The following is a 21,308-nucleotide window of genomic DNA, read 5'->3' as shown; positions in this document are numbered from 1 at the left end:
AATTTGGCAGGTAGATAGGTCTTATAGCAAACATAAGGGGAACAATCTGAAAACCGTGAATTTGTGGTTACATCACACAAAAAATTGTGGTCATGAACAAATAGGTAATTAGTGTTAACAATTTTCAAAGTTCTTACTTTATCAAGTGGGGTAGCGGAGCCAAGTGCCCTACACGTATTCTTGAGGGATATCTCGGCGTCCAAAATAATAATGCACTGTATTCCACGTTATAAGTAATTTATTAGTGAAGAGAACAATTATTAGTTACACAGTCTTTATTTTATTTTATTTAATAGGAAGCCAACGGTATACAAAGAAAACTAATTATGACGACTTATATAAACTTAGGACTATCAATGTATACTCACTTACAGGCTAACTCAACATGCTTAACTAGAACTTCTAAATAGTAAAACTTAAACTAAGACATTCTTTACGTACCTAAAATCTATAACAATTAAATTAATTACTAAATAAGTTAAAACTACGATGATTCTTACAACTAACAATAAAAACTACAATTAAGACTAACAATAGTACCTACCCTACAATTTCAAAATGAATCTTTAAATATTCTATAGCAGACTTACTATAGAATATTTAAAGATTCATTAGGTGGTTTTTAATTTTGCTTTTAAATAATGAAGCGGAGTGTTGAAAAATATCCAGGTTAGCTTTTCTGAACACATTGTTATAGGATATGACAATTCTATTAAGAGGAGCAGCACTACCAAGGTTACTTTTACATATTCTGGCCCTAAATGTTTGCTTGCTCTTTATAAGCGATCTTGCGTTTTGCTTTGGTATTGACAGTCGTATTCTATTTAATAAATTTGGACAATCAATATCCCCATTTATAATCTTGTGCAAAAAACAAAGATCCATCATTTCTCTGCGATTGGATAGTGAAAGGGTTTTATAGCGTTTTAAAAGATCATTATAATTATTAATTTCCTTCAAAATATTTTCTTTGTAAGCTACGTGCCGTAAAAATTTCTTTTGCACCCTCTCTATCCTATCCTTATGCACTTGGTAGTACGGATTCCAGGCCACAGAGCAATACTCGAGTCTACTTCGGATCAATGAGTTAAAAAGCGTTAGTTTCGTTGATGACTTTTTAAATTCTCTGGTATTTCGAATAATAAAACCTAATAATTTAAGTGCCTTTTTGATAACGTAATCCGTATGTGGTATAAAGCTGAGTTTATGATCGATTATGATCCCAAGGTCACTTATTTGTCTAACGTTTTCTAAATTCTTGCCATCTATGCTGTAGTCAAAGTGAATATTGTTTACTTTCCTACTAAACGTTATACTATAACATTTTAAGCAATTCAATTTTAAATTATTATTATCACACCACACTGAAAGTCTATTTATATCCTGTTGCATATTAATGGCATCACAGACATTATTAATTGTGTTATACAATTTGAGGTCGTCCGCATAAAGATCGCAGTCGTCTGACATGGTCACTTTAAATCGCGTGTATGAAAGTGTGTGGCCCGCTAGTTGTGCGCGGTCGCGTAACACGCGAGCCGTTGCCGACGCGCGACCTTCTCATCGCGGCCGGATAACCGCGGCTATCCTGAACATACTCCCGGCGTTGAAGTATCTTCAAGACTGGTTGGCAAGGGGCAAATGTTGTTGAACGCTCGTCGAATGATCCCCTTTTTAGTTTTTATATCGGCGACCCTCGCAACACCGTCTCCGCCTGGCAGCACGTGGACAATTCTTCCTAGTAGCCACATTAACGGGGGGCTTGTCTTTTCTTTTATGACAACAAGATCTCCTTCTTTAAGGTGTCTTTGTGACTGCAACCACTTGGTCTTTTGCTGCAGCAATGTAATATATTCATTTGAAAACCGGCCCCAGAAGTGTTGCTTTAACAACTCGATGCGATGAAACCTCGCCAGGGATGAAATTCTGCTGCATGAGATTTGAGTTTGTGGTGCAAAAAGCAGAGATCGCCCAATTAGAAAGTGTGCTGGAGTGAGTGGGTAAAGATCAGAAGGATCGTCGGATAATGGAGTAATTGGACGGGAGTTTAAAATTGCTTCTATCTGTATCAACAAGGTGTTCATTTCTTCATAGTCCAAATAAGTTAAACCGAGAACTCGTCTTAAATGGCGTTTAACGGACTTTACCGCGCTTTCCCAAATGTCCCCAAAATATAGGATATACGCAGGAATAAAAGAGAAATGAATACCCTCTTCGATCGTGTCTGCCGGTGAATGCTGGCTACGGACGTTAGACTCAATCGTTGTTATATTGCCGATAACCCTTTTAAATCTGTTGCGACAAATGTTGATGAATCTAAAAATAAGTGCAGTAACGCGTTGTACTTTTGACAATGACGAACAATTACTAATCAATTTAGAAAATAAGTTTATTTCATCAGTAGTATGAAAACATTTGACTACAGTTTCTGGCAAGTCAGAAACTTGTATTTCCTGCTTAGGTTTTTCTGGCCAATTAATTTGATCAGACTTTAAAAAAGACGGTCCTGACCACCACAACGACGATTTACCAAGAGCGTCAGCCTTTAAACCTCGAGAAGCGAGATCTGCCGGGTTTTCTTTGGAAGGAACGTAACGCCACTCATGATCTGCGAAACTTTCCTGTATTTCAGACACTCGATGCCGAACGAAGGGCTTCAAGTGAGTTGGAGAAGAGCCCAGCCAGCCCAAGACAATGGTGGAGTCAGACCACAAAATGCACTTACTAAATTGAAGTGTCAATGAATTTAATACTTTTATGCCTAATCTCGTTCCAAGTAGTGCACTCGAAAGCTCCAATCGGGGAATAGAAATGGTTTTTATTGGAGCTACCTTACTTTTGGATGCTAACAAATGAGTTGTTACTGTACCATCATTGTCTAAACATCTTATATAAATGCATGCGCCGTAAGCCTTCTCCGATGCGTCTGTAAATATATGAAGCTGCATATCAATGGGTGAATTTGAGGTAACGCATCTGGGAATATGTATTGTATTTAATTGTGGTAATGAATTAGCAAATTCAAACCAGGCCTGTCTTATGTGTGTAGGAACTGAGTCATCCCAACCACACTTATTTATCCACAATTGCTGCATTATGATTTTTGCTTCCACAATACAGGGTGAAACTAGACCGAGCGGGTCAAAAACTTGTGCAATTGTTGATAAAATATGCCGTTTATTAACAGTGACATTTGAAGGAATGTCAATGGAAAACAATAAAGCATCCATCGAACATTTCCAATTTAACCCAAATGTTTTAGAGAGGTTGTCACTGCTGAGATCTACTGATCCCGATATCTTTGCCTCACCAGAAATTGCTTGCAGAATATCTTGATGGTTAGAGTACCACTTACGCAGATTTAATTGAGCGGATGACAAAGCGCTCATTACTCCACGACATAAAGATACAGTGTCTTCTATAGTTGTATGACCAGACAGAAAGTCATCAACGTAAAAATCATGACGAATCGCACGTTTAACATTTGGATCCTTTGCCTCATGACTTAATTGAAGAAGACATCTTGTGGCTAAATAAGGCGCTGAAGCTGTGCCATAAGTAACAGTATTAAGCTGGTAGCTTTTAAGAGGATGAGAGGGATCGAATCTCCACAAAATTTGTTGAAGTGCGCGTTGATGTTCGAAAATTTCCGTTTGGCGGTACATCTTCTCTACATCCGCAGTAACGACGTACTTATGTTGTCTGAAACGCAGCAGTATAGACAGTAAATCGTCTTGTACTGTTGGCCCAACTCTTAGAATGTCGTTTAGCGCCTTTCCAGACTTGGTAGCTGCGGACGCATCGTAAACGACGCGGAGCTTTGTGGTTGTGCGGGATTCTTTTAAGACACCATGATGAGGTAAATAACAAGCTTTATTGTTAAGAGTTTTTTGTTCTGTCATGTGATCGAGGGTCAGATATTCTTTCATGAATTCCACATAAAGTTGTCTCATGTTGGAATCTCTCGCCAACTTGCGTTCCAAAGATAGAAATCTGCTCTTAGCCATTTGATACGAATCTCCTAAAACTTCGGGAGATTCCTTCAGAGGCAATGAGATAATAAAACGTCCATCAGGTTTGCGTTTAGTGGTCTTCATGAAATGTTCCTCACACGCTCGTTCTTCTGGGGTTGAATTATGCTTAGAAGATATGGAATCTAACTCCCAGAAGCGTGACAGATCAAAATCTAAGGAACTGCTTAACATACATATGTTATCGTTCTTACTATTAGTTCGCACTGTACCAGAGACAATCCATCCTAACTGTGTTTCAAAAAGAGTAGGTTTATTTTTACCGAGACAGATGCGATTGGTGCCGATTACACTCCAAAATATATCAGCTCCTACTAAAATATCTATAGTGGATGGAATATGGAATGACGGATCTGCTAAGCAAATTCCTGAGGGTATTTGTAAATCTTGCAATTTAATGTTTGTCGATGGTTGTGGAGTGGTAATGATTGGCAGAACAATACAATCAATACCTGTCCTAAAACAACCAATATAAGACTCGAATGTAACTGAACAAGACTCTGTACCACACAGAGCTTGATTATTTATACCAGTTACTTTATATTTGGCTGAAACCGTATTGAGATTCAGCTTTCTGCAAAAGTCTTTCGTTACAAAATTGGTAGTACTCCCATTGTCTAGCAAGATTCTGGCAGCATGCGACTGCCCGTTGCTATCAAGTACCTTAACCAAGGCTGTGGAAAGTAAAACAGTTGAAGTTGTAAACGAGGAGTCATGTGATTGATTATTGGCTGATAAGGCTACGTTTTCAGTGACAGCAGGAGGAGTAATGGATTCTGAATGTAATAATGTGCTGTGCTTTTTTGAACAGTATTTGCAATTAGAAAATCTACATTTATTTTTTGAATGGCCAAATCGAAGGCATTTCATGCAAACTTTAAATTCTAGAGCTTTCTGAATTCGACATTCTACTGGTAGGAGTCTAAAAGATTCGCACTTATATAGACAATGCTCTTGATTGCATAGTGGACACGAATTTGATTTAGTTTTACTCGTAGAAGCAAGAAGACTTTTAGGTTTATTATTCACCACAATATGTTTAATATTATCCTGCTTTATGGTATCCTGTTTAGTAGTGTCAAGAGTCTCCAAAACATTAGCCCTATTGGAAATAAATTTTAAAAAAATATCTAAGGTTGGAGAATCCTTTAATTTGTTCCTATGAGTTTCCCATTCTCTGTTGGTAACACTGTCTAATTTACAAGACATAATGTGAATAATTAAAATGTCCCAATGTTGAACTGAATGACCTAAATTGGCTAAAGCTCTCAGATTTTTATTTATTGCATCTACTAAATTACGCAAGTCTGCACTTGACTCTTTTTGTAGAGAATTTATCTTTAAAAGCGAATTCAAATGATGATTTTCAAGAAGTCGCTTATTATCATATCGATCGCATAAGATTTTCCATGCTGATTGATAATTGTCTGCACAAAAATCCAATCCTGATATAGTTGACGCAGCATTTCCTTTAAGTGAAGCGCGCAGATAATGAAATTTACTAATCGGGTCAATACTTTCGTCAGAATGAATTAAAGAATTGAATGTATCCCTGAAACCGAGCCAGTGATGATAGTCGCCATTAAAATGTGGCAAATCTATTTTAGGTAGCTTAACAACCTTACGTTTGTTTATATCTGAAGAATCCTCGGCGTCTGTCGCAACCATGGAGTCATGGGACGGCATCGATAGTTTACGATGGCTCGCGATCAAAGCTCGACCGGAAGACACGAGCGAATAGTATAGCGTCTCAAATGTTTGACGCTCTTTGCATTCATCCTCGATCGCTTCAGATATCTCCTCTATCTCGTTCTGAAAACTATCAAATTCATCGTATAAAGCTTCTAACTTTTCTAACCGCAATTGAAGTTCGATTTGAATTTGAATAGGATCTGTTTCCTCACATTGTTTAAGATATTTTAAATAAGTACTGAAGTTTGTAAGCTTCCCTTTAATAAAAGCTCGTTTTTTAATTAACTGTTTTAATTGTTTTTGTTCACTCATTTTGAATTTGAAAAAAAAATTCTAATCAGAGTATGAAAAAATTCGACGCCTGTCAGAATTATGATGGCAATGTTATTTTTTCTCACTTACGAAATTTTGTAAAACGTTGAAATTTAAAATTGCTATCAAATTATGTAAGGCGTTGAACCTACCTAACCAAAGTATGAAAAAATTCGACGCCTGTCAGAAGTACAATAGCAATAATATTCTAGTCACTTTTGTAAATTTTTTACAAAAGTGAAAATTAATTTATTAAAAATTGCTATAAAATTATGTAAGGCGTTGATTTTTGCTACTATAGGCACGTATGATTTTCAAATTACCCACTTTATAAAAATAAATTCACTGAAAATAAAATACAACAGTCTTTATAAATTTTATTATTTGATGTAAAATAATGACTTGTTGTGAACTTTAATGAATTATTATGCGTGATATACTTGAAATATGAAGATGAATCACTAATTTATGATTCTAATGATACGATTATGCGAAAAATGTTTAACTATTTACGCAATTGATGATATGAATTCTTTTACTTATTATTAAAAAATGGTATAAGTAAATGTAACTAATGGCAATGAAGGACGATAAGGATGAATAAGAAGGATAATAATGGAACGATCTCACGTTTCTGTGCTATCCTCTTGACAATTCCTTTTTGGTTGGCTTTGTTTGAAGTCCAAGTATGTCAGCTATGTCCAACAATGACTCAGCAATGTTCACACCGGAGAACCAAATCTGAGCACAACACAATTAATATCTTCACTGTCTTGTTGATGAATTCTTGACCAATATTGCGTTTTCAAACTGGATTGTCGACGTCTTAAGACCAGTAGGTACACAATAATTATTATAATTATTAATCCACTATCCTGTTGTATGAGATGTATGGCCGAGAATTTATGCTGGTGTTCTAAAATATAACTCAGCACTATTCACTCCGAAAGCCACAAAAAATCCAGGAGTCGCGGGAATGATGTACGTGGCGATGAACTTCTGCGTCCAGGTATTGTTCTCTTCACAAACGTCGTTGATTCATTTTGGTGATGAAGGACCATATAGCGGAGCCAAGTGCCCTACACGTATTCTTGAGGGATATCTCGGCGTCCAAAATAATAATGCACTGTATTCCACGTTATAAGTAATTTATTAGTGAAGAGAACAATTATTAGTTACACAGTCGTCTGACATGGTCACTTTAAATCGCGTGTATGAAAGTGTGTGGCCCGCTAGTTGTGCGCGGTCGCGTAACACGCGAGCCGTTGCCGACGCGCGACCTTCTCATCGCGGCCGGATAACCGCGGCTATCCTGAACAGGGGTATCATATGAAAGGTCTTCACTGGTGCATTCTAAAACAGATTTTTATGCATCAGTTTTTCATTTATCGTGCAAAATGTCGAAAAAATACTAGTACAAAACCCTCGGTGCGCGAGCCTGACTCGAACTTGGCCGGTTTTTTTCTTTTGGAACCCTAAATAGTAGGTCTCTGAAAATTTTTTTGCTATGGTAATGAGTAGGTAAGTAGGATATCAAATGAAAGAGGAGAAAATTCTGTTCATAAAATAAAAAGTATGTAAATTACGATATTAAACATCTTTATTGTCTACAACTATTACAAATAATAAAAATATAGGATAAGCGACGGATGATTAGGAACCTACTAGCTACTCAGCCCCACCCGTTTGGTATTATTAGGTATTTCTTTGGGTTTTAGTTGGGTTTATCTGTTTACTTATGATAAACATAGGAAAATTTTACCTACTTATAATATGCTAAAATGTTGAATGTGAATCACAGTCAATTTTAACACGGCACACAACTCATCATCATCAACTCATCACTGGTTTATCACATTGGAGGCAGACATCTTAACCACTACACTATCACCGCTCTTGATCAAAGATTACTAATTATGAACACATAGTAAATAATAAATTATTTGCCTACTTATATGCTATAAATAACTCAAAAAGTCTTAATGTGAGAAAACTTAACATTTGATTTTTGATTTATTTTTATAAAGAATGTTAGCAAGTTTATTATGGTGACTAATAATCCCCTTTTCTTTCCAACTAAGCTTGTGCTAGGAGTAGGTACGACAATAGTGCAATGGGTGGGGTTTGAACCGGCGACCTTTCGGATTTCAGTCCGCTCCTCGAACCGTTGAGCTATTGAGGCTCCGATAACACTCTGGGCTGTTCATAGTAAACCAAGTAGGGTTCTAGGGTTAAGGATAATGCCTTTACAACTTCTTCAATGCCTGTTCTGCAATCTCCATTTGATATCCAAGCAATTTCAAGGCGTTGCTTCTCATAACTTTGTGCCCCCACGTTCCCCTCGTTGGCTTCTAGTAGGCCAGAGTGCTTATAGGCATTTCTCTGCCGGAGACTTCTTAATTTTATTAACGTATGGAAATTATGGAATAGATATCGAACTGAGAATTTTGTCTAATTTGTTATTGTAATTTGTTCTCGTAAAATTCGTAATTTGTCATTACTGACATTGACACCACTGTCACTTGTCACTTAATTGACACTTGAAACGTAGACTTACAGGAAAAAGCATAATCTAAGAGGAAAAACATAGGAAAAAATAAGTCCACTAACGCCACCTATTGTCGAATAGCAGTAAACTCGACTATTCATTCGTTCAAAGCGTTTAGTTATTGCAAATGCATTATATAATAATAACGTTAGAATTCAATGTTTTAAGTATGAAAGGTAATTTTTATGATGAAATTAATAAGTTAGCCTAAAAGTTGCATTGTTTTTGTATGGGATATAATTATTAAAAACAAAAAAATTGACTTTCACTAATGCTATTTGTATAATAAAACGCGATTTTAATGGTACATTTTAAAGCCACCGGTCATCATTAGGTCACAATTACATGGCCAACCTTAGGCAATACGAATTGGTTTGGGCGATCAATGATCAATTGTTAAAAATGGTCATGATGGTCTTATCCTTAGGCAATCGCACTTCAGTATAGCTGGTTCCACAGAGTACAGTGCGACAAGGCTATCTTGGCGTGTGGCGAAAATCGGAACTAACGTTGCCGTCAAGTGTCCCCTTTGATCTTGTTTGAATATTCTAAGCCTCTGTTCTCCAACAGCGCCCCCCTGTCAATGTCATTCAAGTGCCAAGAGAGCCTTGTCGCATTGTGTATACTACCTGTATGGCCGGTTCGCTTATGCGCCACCTTTCGGGATAAATTGGCAGTGTAGATCCCCATTGCTATGTTAGCAGACGACCATTCAGTCGAATAAGAATACATACCTTTGGCTTATTGCTAACTATTACTGGACGAGGATGATACTAAACGATTTTACTCCTGGACTATTCAAACAAAAAAGTTGGACTATTCACAATACCTCTGGCTCATTGCTTACTATTTTCGCATGTGGTAGAGATGGATTGAACTCTGCCGCTAGAATAATACCATACCAATGTTTTCAGTTGGACTATTCAAAAAACATACTTACAGATGTAGATATTGCTAGACGATTTTCATTCTGGACTATTCAAAGACAGTTGGACTATTCGCCAAAAATGCTGCGTAGATATGTGCTTCTATTTTCGCTTCTCAATTTGTCAGACTAAAGGAATAATTCTGGTCCATTTTTCACATGGACTATTTAAAAAAATGGACTATTCGGTAAAATAATACGCACCTTTGCACTAGTGGCGGTTTGAGGTACCTCCTCTCGATATGCGCCTCGAGGTAAGCCAGTTTGTGCCTCGCTCGAGCCACAATCTCAGCGCCAGTCGCGGATGAGGGCAGCACTAGACGCGTCGCTCGCCAACCTTTCACTTGTATGGACGCTGCAGCTACTCTCTCTTCTAGCGCTTCCACCTTAAACAAGATAATTAAATTAACACTGACACAGTATCACAGAATACATAATAGTACCTTGCAATGGTTGGATGATATTATAAGGGGGTGGATAGGATATTTTTTTAATTGCTTGTTAGGCTTGCTCTTGAGGACAATCTTGCCTAAAAAAGTGTGGCAGTTGCAACTAGATGGCGCTATTCAATCGATAACATTTCATGACGTAGTCCTGAACAAATGTACCGCCGACAGTACTCACACTAACGGAGTTTTCTGCAATCTGGACTACATATAGAAGTTTCAAGACACAACCGTCGGCCCAGCTGGCGCTACCGAGCACAACCAACCGCTCGGTGGGAGATCTCCCTTTGGTACGGTCGAGCCTGCACACCGCTCCCGTACAAATGCAATGATGAGGTCTAAATATTCACCATAGCTAGAAGTTGCATGTCCACCCGTCTGGCGGTGACAGCGCAGAATGTATTGGGCTCGTCTGGCGTTGGACACCCGCCATTCTGCGCCAACACTCGCTCCGCTGGCGTGGCTGGCAACTGACTGGCACTGTCTCCGTGGTCTATGTACAGCTGTGGAAAACGTTAATGTTAATCGAAGAGTGTCATCCTCATCATGTCATGTCATCATCATCATGATCAACCCATCGCCGGCTCACTACAGAGCACGGGTCTCCTCTCAGAGTAAGCAGGGTTTAGGCCATAGTCTACCACGCTGGCCAAGTGCGGATTGGCAGACTTCACACACCTTTGAGAACATTATGGAGAACTCCCAGGCATGCAAGTTTCCTCGAGATGTTTTCCTTCACCGTTAAAGCAAGTGATATTTAAATTACTTAAAAACGCACAAAACTCTGAAAAGTTAAAGGTGCGTACCCGGGATCGAACCCCCGACCTCCGATTGGAAGGCGGACGTCCTAACCACTAGGCTACCACAGCTTCACAATAAAAGTTTATTACAGTCAAAATACAGTATACCACTTTTGTAAGTCGCATCGGCAACTTAGTTTGCGCAGAAAAGCGCAACTTAACGGCAAATAAACTCAAATGTACACCAATGAAATACAAACCATATTGCTTTACAACAGAGCTCGTGCTATCTCGCTAATGATTCGCGCGCACAAAACATGGCACGTAGGCAACAAATAATAGCGGATGGACGCGTGTTATATATTCCGATAACCTAAGTCAAATCGCTTGCGCAGTAAACCATTCTCGAAGGCTAAGGCACTAGGTCATGAGTCCAGCGCACTGTCAGCAAGATATTACCTCGTTGCCACACGTGACTCCAACGAATTGGGATTTATGTACATTTTAGTATTAAGGTATTTAAAGTTAGAGATGTGAAGAGGTGCATCCTGTCGTCATCTTACGCAGTCTCTTAGTTAGGTTAGATTAGATTAGATTTAGGTCGTATGCCTCAATAGCTCAACCGGTATAGGAGTGGACTGAAAACCGAAAGGTCGACGGTTCAAATCCCGCCCGTTGCACTATTGTCGTACCTACTCCTAGCACAAGTCTGACGCTTAATTGGAGAGGAAAGGGGAATATTAGTCATTTAATATGGCTAATATTCTTTAAAAAAAAAAAAAAATGAAATTTTGCATCTAACCTTTTCGCAGAGTACGGACGTTAATTTAGGTTAAAATATTAAGATTTAAGAATAAATGTAGTAAAATTCTATTTTCGTTTCCTTCAAGAATCCTTCTGGCTGCCGCCTACGTAACTCGCGCGCTATGGTTGGCTTTACAGTTCTAACTCCAAACGTACCTTATTGTTCAGTGTAGGAAGGTGGTGTATGAACGAAGCGTGCAGCTCGCGCTCTCGGACGCCGCGCGGATGGAGCGCGTCTAGCAAGTGCTTTAGCTGCTCCTCTTCCGTGATACGCCACCAGCCGAATCTGCGGACACAAATGGGCGGTGAAGAAAATCCCAATAGACCTTTTATAAGGAGGTCAGAAAACTTCAAGAGTTGTTGAACAGTCTCAATAAACCTCTTAGTAGGAGATCAAAAAACTTCAAGAGTTGTTGAACAGTCTCAATAGATCTCTTAGTAAGAGGTCAGAAAACTTCAAGAGTTGTTGAACAGTCTCAATGGATCTCTTACTAGACGGTCAGAAAACTTCAAGAGTTATTGAACAGTCTCAATAGACCTCTTACTAGGTGGTCAGAAAACTTCAAGACTTGTTGAACAGTCTCAACAGATCTCTTACTTGTTGGACAGAAAACTTCAAGAGTTATTGAACAGTCTCAATAGACCTCTTACTAGGTGGTCAGAAAACTTCAAGACTTGTTGAAAAGTCTCAATAGACTTCTTACTAGGTGGTCAGAAAACTTCAAGAGTCGCTGAACAGCCTCAATGTGCTGGAGTGGCAACCCCATATCGAAAAACGCAGTTTTAGACACTAGTACGACAAACGATATCAAATAGATCACAGAAACCGTAGCGTGTAGAAATATCTACAAGAATGAAGAGACATGTCCAGCAGTGGACTCTTACCTCAAGTCCTTGGGCACAAAGTTCCCCTCAATCTTCACCGGCATGCCGTGAGTCTTGCAGTGTTCCAGCTGCTCTACTTCTTCTGGTGACATCTGTATGGGTGGAGGACTGTCGCACGTCACGTAAGTTGATAAAGCGTTGAAGTTGAGAAGGCCTAGACTGGATAGGTTGGATGCTTTGGCCTTCTGTAAGGCTAGTTCTTTGGCTGCGTCGGCTTGGAGCTCCTTTTCTAGGTCGTTTTCCTACAAAAAAAAAAAAAGTGTGTGTATCTTTTAGGGGCGCTTGAAGGACCTACCATTAACCTATAGTACTACCCACAAGCAATTCTTTCTGGCGGACATGTCGACACTTGGATAAGAGCTAATACATATTATTTTTTTACTTTTTAGAGGGGTTTTTTTTTGTTGGGAGTATTTTAATTTTTTTTTCATTTCATGCTTTTTAAACTTAAAAAATTACTAGTATTAGTACACGCTTATACTCTTCCTAACTAATTAAGTCTAAGACTGAATTGTTTGTTTTTATTTTGGTTTATCATTAAATAAAGGATTTTTCTAATAATTTTTAGGGTTCCGTACCTCAAAAGGAAAAACGGAACCCTTATAGGATCACTTTGTTGTCTGTCTGTCTGTCTATCAAGAAACCTACAGGGTACTTCCCGTTGACCTAGAATCATGAAATTTGGCAGGTAGGTAGATCTTATAGCTGGCATTTGGGGAAAAATCTGAAAACCGTGAATTTAGGGTTAGATCACACAAAAAAAAATTGTGGTCATGAACTAATAATTAGTATTTTCAACTTTCGAAGTGAGTGACTACATCAAGTGGGGTATCATATGAAAGGTCTTCATCTGTACATTCTAAAACAGATTTTTATTTATTTTTATGCATATTATTTTTGAATTATCGTGCAAAATGTCGATAAAATACGACTGTAGTACGGAACCCTCATTGCGCGAGCCTGACTCGCACGTGGCCGGTTTTTTTGTGGTTAAAGAATTTTATTCTCAAAAGATATCAGATATACAAATTTCACTTAATGAGAAATTATAGTAACAAAACTTAAACTAATTTTATCTTTCGGCACAGCGCGGTGGCAAGCAACAACACGATCGTAAAAATAGCGGGTAGTATAATGTATGGCAATGCTCATACACTTTGCCGGCAGGGCCGGACTCAGATATTTATAATAACAAAATTTTTCAGTTTCTTTTTGAAAATGTTTATCTTACTAATATTTTTAATTTCTGTAGGTATTTTATTAAACATTTGTGCTCCTTCAAAAGTTATATTCTTTTTACCGTAATTAGTGCGTGAACCTTTTAGAGAGATGTTATCAACGTTACGTAAAAGTCGGCCTCCCAGTTCCCTTTTAGTTTTAAATGATAATTTTGAATGTATTGTCTTTGATACAATTTTTTTAATTAATATGCATGTATTATAGTAATACATTTGTAGGATATTCATTAATTTAGTTTCCGCATAAATAATTTTTGTAGGGGTAAGGAAGTCATAATTATAAAGAATTTTTATTATTTTATTTTGGATTATTTGTAGACAATTTAAATTAGTTTTTTTCCTGTAACAAGACTGTGCCCAAGACTGGGCCCAAAACTGCTCGGTTTCGAATCGATCTGTTAAAAACGTCTCGGGGGTTAAAAACATAAACATACCTGTTCTTTACATTCCTCTTCAGCCTCAGCCTCTGGCGCCACCTCCTTACTCAGACTAGTGTCCATAAAATCCTGATCCAAACCCGACATAGTCAGACTAGAATCCGCGTACACATTATTAGACGGCACCTGCACACTAGTCACCATAGAATTCAAAGTGAACAAACTCGGGTCATTCAACAAGTGCAAATTATTCGACACATCCCACTTATGGCCTTGACAATTTATAACTTCCGTACATGTCTGTTCGTTGTCACAATAAACGGGTATATCAGTTTTCTTCTCTTCATTAATGCTTGTAAGAAAGGAATTTTCATGGCGTAGAATAGAAAACCATTTGCCTTCCAACATTTTCGTGTATAAATTGGAATGAGCGGAATCCGTGTCCGTTATTTCGTTTTTGATTTCTGTTTCGATTTTGACGTTTTTCGCTTCGTTTTCCAACTTTTCTGTTTCGGCTTTTTTGGCTGCGTCTAATTGTGAGGATACAGCTTCCGCCATTTTGCGTAGTTCCTCTAGATTGTTTACTAGATTGTCTTTATTTTCCTCTGTTTCTTGTTCTTCTGTTTTGACAACGTTTTCGACTTTGATGATCTCCTGCGGTTTGTCCATTGGCTCGGCCTGCGTGGCAAACATTGGCTTGTGCGTTGGCTTTTGGACCAAAAACGCCGTTGGTATGGAGTCTTCGATGTCCAACATGTCTTCCTCTTCGTTGCTCTGTTGCTGTTGGATGTATTTCTCTTCCATTTTTATTGAACCTGTGAGGAAATAAATTGTTTTGTTATATGTCCAACTAGCCTATGCCCGAGCCTACGTCCGCGTGGACTAGACAAATTTCAAACCCCTATTTCACCCCCTTAGGGGTTGCATTTTCAAAAATCCTTTCTTAGCGAATGCCTAAGTCATAATAACTATCTACATGCCGAATTTAAGCCCGATCCGTCCAGTAGTTTGAGCTGTGCGTTGATAGATCAGTCAGTCAGTCAGTCACCTTTTCCTTTTATATATTTAGATTAGCTTATGCCCGAGTCTTCGTCAGCGTGGACTAGACAAATTTGAAACCCCTATTTAACCCCCTTAGCGGTTGAATTTTCTTAAATCTTTTTTTAACGGATGGCATACAACAGATTTTTAACGGAGTTTACAGTACGCGGCAGAAAACTTTAGAACTTCCTTAAACCACTTCTTGTGAACTCTCAATAGGATTTTTATAGACTTAGGCGGTAGCTAAATATATAAAAGGAAAAGGTGACTGACTGACTGATCTATCAACGCACAGCTCAAACTGCTGGACGGATCAGGCTTAAAGGCATTCAGATACAGTAGCCGGCAATAACAATTGTACATCGACCTTTAGAATGAAATTTTGGCTTTGTAGAGCGTTGTCTCTTGTCACTAATTTCAGAACCTTGAATGGGAAGCTGGAAGAAATCTCTGTTTAGAGATAAGCATTTCCAATGTAACTTAATTTATTATTACTTTGTAACTACAATTTTGGTACATGAAAAATAAAAAATAAAATAACGTTTTGTCGATTTCAACGACAGAGACAATGCTCTACAAAACCGCTATCTCTTCCTAAATGTCGAATGTACATTACTTTCTGCCGCGTACGTCATGTATTTCTGTCACTCAGGTTTAGCTAGTTCTTGATACTTCTTAGTTCTTTCTAGAGCTTAAAGTCTGCCAAAAGAAAAAGTACTAGGGTCGCAGAACAACGACGGAGCATATAATTAAGAGATTTACACAAACCTTCAACCTTGCACGCGCCGTGGGTGACATTGGGCTCGTACTTGATAATCTGTGTTCTGTCACTCAGGTTCAACTCGTTCTTGATACTTCTTAGTTCTAGAGCTTGAGCTTCTTCATCTACTTCTTCTCGACTTGGTGATGGTTCTTCTGGTTCCGGTTCTGGTTCAGTTTTTTCTTTCACTGCTGAAGTTAAAGAGACAATGGTATAGTAATAGTATATAAGCATAATAAAAGAAGCTAGATATCAAAGCACAATACTTGCCCGACTTCAATATACATACATACATGTGTAGAAACAAAAGTTATTTTTTACTTTGTAGTGGTTTTGGAAGTTGCCTTTTTTAGTATATATTTTTAAACTATCACTGCCCATATTACAAATGCAAAAGTGTATTTGCTTGTTCGTTTATTAGTTTGTCCTTCAATCACGTCGCAACGGAGCAACGTGATTTTTCGCATGGATATAGTCCAAGATTTGTAGAGTGACTTAAGTTAGTATTTATTTCGGAAAATCGAAGAGTTCCAACAGGATATTTGAAAACCTAAACCAACCGAAACCTAACCTAACCGACTTAAACACAAGCATGAGCCACTCGCCTTCGTGAATTCAAAGAATTGTAACCAGTTAGTATGTTATATGAGTTATATTTACTTTTATAGCCTCAATAGCTCAACCGGTACAGGAGTGGACTGAAAACCGAAAGGTCGACGGTTCAAACCCCACCCGTTGCACTATTGTCGTACCTACTCCTAGCACAAGCTTGACGCTTAGTTGGAGAGGAAAGGGGAATATTAGTCATTTAACATGGCTAATATTCTTTTAAAAAAAAAAAAAAAAAAAAATTACTGACCTTTCTTAACCTTAGGCGCGGGGTCATTGGCGGCTTCCTCCAATTTGGCCTGGTAGTCCAGAATCTCCGGCTGAGCCGATTCCATCGCCTCCACAAATACTCCTCCACACTTCCCCAGCGACCAGTATCGTCTCCAGTACCTAACGATACAATCGGGTGTAATATGACTACATCCAACGCACAACAGACGGAAACGTTTAAGTGCGGAAACCAGCCCAGAGCGAAGAAGAAGAAGAATATGACTACATCAAAAATAAATTATTTCTCAGTGGTTATTATATAAAGGGTCTGACTGATCTATCAACGCACAGCTTAAACTACTGGACGGATCGGGCTGAAATTTGGCATGCAGATAGCTATTATGACGTAGGCATCCGCTAAAAAAGGATTTTTGAAAATTCAACCACCAAGGGGGTAAAATAGGGGTATGAAATTTGTGTAGTCCACGCGGACAAAGTCGCGAGCATAAGCTAGTTATAGAATAAACTAAAAAAGCACGCCATTAATAAAAGGAGAAGGTGACTGACTGACTGACTGACTGATCTATCAACGCACAGCTTAAACTACTGGACGGATCGGGCTGAAATTTGGCATGCAGATAGCTATTATGACGTAGGCATCCGCTAAAAAAGGATTTTTGAAAATTCAACCACCAAGGGGGTAAAATAGGGGTATGAAATTTGTGTAGTCCACGCGGACAAAGTCGCGAGCATAAGCTAGTTATAGAATAAACTAAAAAAGCACGCCATTAATAAAAGGAGAAGGTGACTGACTGACTGACTGACTGATCTATCAACGCACAGCTTAAACTACTGGACGGATCAGGCTGAAATTTGGCATGCAGATAGCTATTATGACGTAGGCATCCGCTAAGAAAGGATTTTTGAAAATTCAACCCCTAAGGGGGTAAAATAGGGGTATGAAATTTGTGTAGTCCACGCGGACAAAGTCGCGAGCATAAGCTAGTTATAGAATAAACTAAAAAAGCACGCCATTATGATGTGACGTCACATTCCATTATTTCATAGAATCTAGCATACATACTAAGTGAGCGTTTTGACGTTTGATAAAAAGTTACTCATTTGTCTAGTTGTCAAATACCGTATTCTTCATTATACATTCGTTTTTTCTCTGGGCCAATCACATAGTAATTATCAGTCTGACAGAAAAAAAAATTTGAAATGAAATGAAATCATTTAATTTTTGCTACATGTGAGTACTTAAATGATCGTACATATATAGATGGTCCTTTCACATTTTGCCATTTATGTATGGCGTGCAAAATATGTGGTACTTACAATAAAAATAAATTTAAGAAAAGAACAAATAGAAATGACCACGACAGAAAAACTTTAAAAACTCATAGTTACATTATCAAAACGTCATAATTCAAAGTAATAATAATTTATGTCAAATCCCACAGTCATCCAAAAATTTGCCGTAAGGGATTCTATTCATACATTTTGTAATAAACCCTGTAGACAAAATTTTGGTACTGATATTATATTTTCACTAGCTTATGCTCGCGATTTCGTCCGCGTGGACTCTATAAATTTCAAACCCCTATTTTAAACCCCCCTTAAGGATTGAATTTTCAAAAATCCTTAGCGGATTTCTAAGTCACAAAAGCTATATGTGTATGCAAATTGCAGCCCGATCCGTCCAGTAGTTTGAGCTGTGCGTTGATAGATCAGTCGATTAGTCAGTCAGTCACCTTTTCCTTTTATATATTTAGACTAGCTTATGCTCGCGACTTCGTCCGCGTGGACTACAAAATTTCAAAACCCTATTTCACCCCCTTAGGAGTTGAATTTTCAAAAATCCTTTCTTAGCGGATGCCTACGTCATAATAGCTATCTGCATGCCAAATTTCAGCCCGATCCGTCCAGTAGTTTGAGCTGTGCGTTGATAGATCAGTCAGTCAGTCAGTCAGTCAGTCAGTCAGTCAGTCAGTCAGTCAGTCAGTCACCTTTCCCTTTTATATATATATATAAGATATAAGATATAAGATAAGATGACAAGTACCTGTCTTGGCCATAGCAAGTGGCTCTGAGCGCGTGCGAGCCGGCCGCCAGCGCTATGAGCTGCTGTTCCGACTGGCGGACCAGTTTCTCCAGCTTCCTCGATAACTCCTCGGACGACAAGTTCTTGTCTTCATCCTAGGGGAAAGAGTATAAGTATATTAATTCTTTATTTTCTTCCAACAAAACGTGAAGATGATGCTACCTATGAGCATTATAATTTCCTGGATTCAATTAGAATATAATCTCAAAACTGAGTAAAGGACTTCCTTCGATTTATCCACAACTCTGTAACCCTCGTAAAAAAACAAGCATCCCTCCTAAACATTTAAAAAAAACCTATAAGTTTAAAAAAACATTAACCTCTTCTGGCTGAGTTCCCTCACTCTCAGGTTCGCTGAGACCAGCATCACAGTCACCCATCACGCTATCCGTCTTCGCGTGCGGGGAACAAGCGTCCTTATTGTTATTCAGGATCTCCTTATCCGCCATACTGCTCGGCAGATCCTTTAAGGGCGAGAGTTCCTTATCGCTTTCATCTGGGGTGTCTTTGTATGGGGACGGGGTGTTTGGTTTGTCGTCGGAGTGCGGTGATGATTCTTTGTCTCTTTTCTTCGGTGTCTCACTCTTTTCAGTATCTGGAAACAAAAATTACAAATCTATAATGTACTAAGGACATTACGAACGGGCGAACTGAGTCATAAATCATTTTTATCTGACCTCTCGTTCGCACTTACAGATGTAAGACTAGCTTATCCCCACGGCTTTATCCGCTTGGACTACACAACCCTCCCCCCCTATTACTCCCTTAGGGGTTGCATTTTCAAAAGTCCTTTCTACGTCATAACATCCATCTGCATGCCGAATTTCAGCCCGATCGGTCCAGTAATTTGAGCTGTGCGTTGATAAATCAGTCAGTCAGTGAGTCAGTTTTTCCTTTTATATGTTTAGATGAGATTCATTATTTGAACACATTATAATATATTACGTTAAATGTGAAGTGGATAATACGTTGACGAATGACAGGAATGAGTGGAAGAAGAAGACATGTTGTGCCGACCCCACGTAGCGTGGGATAAGGTAAGGAAGAAGAAGAAGATTATATATTACGTTAAATACTTTAGATAATAAAATTAGAACCGAACTAACCAGATTTAATTTAAAATATAAGCTAAATATTATTATATTAACAAATCGTAAATTACAAAAATGTAAATTGTTTATAGAAGCACTATTATTATGTATGTAAATGTAATGTAATACAAAAATGTAAATTGTTTATAGAAGCACTATTATTATGTATTTATAAGTAGACGGAACGACACACTTTTTAAACCTTCGTGGTTTTTGCTGTGTCTAAATTGGATTTTTTAAACATTCTCTATGTTGGTAATTTCAAAAAAAAAAAAGTTCAGTTACCTGTACTCGCGTGGTGTGAGGAGTCGTCCACGAGTCTGTGCATGCGCTCCAGAGCAAGCGCCTGCTGCTTCTCCGTGGCCTCCGCGCGCGTCTTGCGCTGCACCAGCACGCGGACTCTGATAATGAAATAATGTGTGGTTGACACACGAATAGATAACGTCCGACAATTACGCCGGATGCCGCGCGTCGTGTACAATGCGAATGCAGTACGGGGCGCGGTGCGGGACGCGAGGGCGGACAGATCCCGTTATGCGCCCGCGCCGGCACCGACTGTTACGCGAGGTGCGGGCCAGTCACGACCAGCGCGCTGGTGCATCGATGTTATTTTAAGAGCATCTACTCGGTCTTTGAGACTTTCACGATCATTTAACGAGCGTGTTATTAATACAACATATGTAACGACATTAATAGTAACTTTTTGCGTCTTGCTGCCCATTTACAGTTATAAACTATGTAATTAACTAGTTACTTAGTTAATAAACGTTATTGTGTTAATTTCGTAGTTTGTGTTATTTCCAATCATTGAGAAAGCAAAGAACTACAAGTGGTGACCCCGACGTGATTTCAGATAAAAGTAGTTGGTCAGAGTCGTTGCCATTCATACTTCTTGGCATACGAAGCTCTTTTAAAGAAGACCTTCACTCTTCCTCAGCCGAACTACTTTACGGGGAACCGTTGCGGCTCCCAGGTGAATTTTTCGGTCATAAGCTTGACAATCATACGACTGATATAACGGACTTCTCAGCTCGTATCAGAGCATTTGCCAACAACCTACGCCCAGTACCAACTAGCAATCACGCGAAGGACAAAGTTTTTATATATAAAGATCTTTCATCTTGCTCGCATGTTTTCCTGCGAGATGACTCCTTAAGAGGTGCACTACAACCGGCATACACTGGTCCTCATAAAGTGATCGAGAGAGGTGCCAAGGTCTTTAAAATTCGGGTTAAAGACAAATCTGTCACAGTATCAGTAGACCGACTGAAACCAGCCTACATACTATCAGATACAAATAATACACCGGAACCACCTCAAACGAACTCAACACCTACCCCTCCCGCGAATATTAAAACCACACGCTCGGGACGACAGGTCACATTTCCTGATTACTTTCGCCCGTAGCACGGTCTCTGGGGAGGAGTGATGTGGTTGACACACGAATAGATAACGTCCGACAATTACGCCGGATGCCGCGCGTCGTGTACAATGC

At 38.7% G+C, this 21,308-nt stretch overlaps 2 protein-coding genes across 2 annotated transcripts in view; both read right to left on the bottom strand.

Annotated features, from left to right (window-relative positions):
• Positions 1-21,308, bottom strand: part of LOC117994771 (bromodomain adjacent to zinc finger domain protein 2B-like) — a 111,659-nt gene that overhangs the window by 22,073 nt on the left and 68,278 nt on the right. The window contains exons 33-42 of the mRNA XM_069508028.1: positions 20,099-20,214; positions 19,043-19,317; positions 18,684-18,817; positions 16,659-16,798; positions 15,808-15,987; positions 14,056-14,813; positions 12,384-12,625; positions 11,655-11,784; positions 10,305-10,457; positions 9,713-9,894 (exon numbers count right to left, since the gene is read on the bottom strand). Of these exons, the coding sequence (XP_069364129.1) occupies positions 9,713-9,894; positions 10,305-10,457; positions 11,655-11,784; positions 12,384-12,625; positions 14,056-14,813; positions 15,808-15,987; positions 16,659-16,798; positions 18,684-18,817; positions 19,043-19,317; positions 20,099-20,214 (2,310 nt within the window). The remainder of the gene's footprint in view (positions 1-9,712; positions 9,895-10,304; positions 10,458-11,654; positions 11,785-12,383; positions 12,626-14,055; positions 14,814-15,807; positions 15,988-16,658; positions 16,799-18,683; positions 18,818-19,042; positions 19,318-20,098; positions 20,215-21,308) is intronic.
• Positions 1,524-6,876, bottom strand: LOC138404334 (uncharacterized). Its single transcript, XM_069508040.1, has 3 exons — positions 4,484-6,876; positions 3,694-4,123; positions 1,524-2,121 (listed from the first exon to the last, which is right to left on the bottom strand). Exons 1-3 carry the CDS (start codon positions 6,033-6,035, stop codon positions 1,584-1,586), a joined length of 2,520 nt encoding a protein of 839 aa, XP_069364141.1. The 5' UTR covers positions 6,036-6,876; the 3' UTR covers positions 1,524-1,583.

This window comes from Maniola hyperantus, chromosome 27, assembly GCF_902806685.2.
Source record: "Maniola hyperantus chromosome 27, iAphHyp1.2, whole genome shotgun sequence".
NCBI classification, from domain to species: Eukaryota; Metazoa; Arthropoda; class Insecta; order Lepidoptera; family Nymphalidae; genus Maniola; species Maniola hyperantus.
Note: the sequence above shows the minus strand (reverse complement) of the source record. Positions and strands in the feature narration are given on the sequence as shown.

Bases quoted from the DNA above. Each gene is read 5' to 3' on its own strand.
- LOC138404334 (XM_069508040.1), bottom strand. From the start codon at position 6,035: ATGAGTGAACAAAAACAATTAAAACAGTTAATTAAAAAACGAGCTTTT. The intron at 4,124-4,483 runs GTATTGATTGTA...ATTCAACCCCAG, and splicing joins TATTGGTTGTTTTAGGACAG to AAGAACGAGCGTGTGAGGAA. The intron at 2,122-3,693 runs GTACGTCGTTAC...ACGCCATTTAAG, and splicing joins CTGCGTTTCAGACAACATAA to ACGAGTTCTCGGTTTAACTT.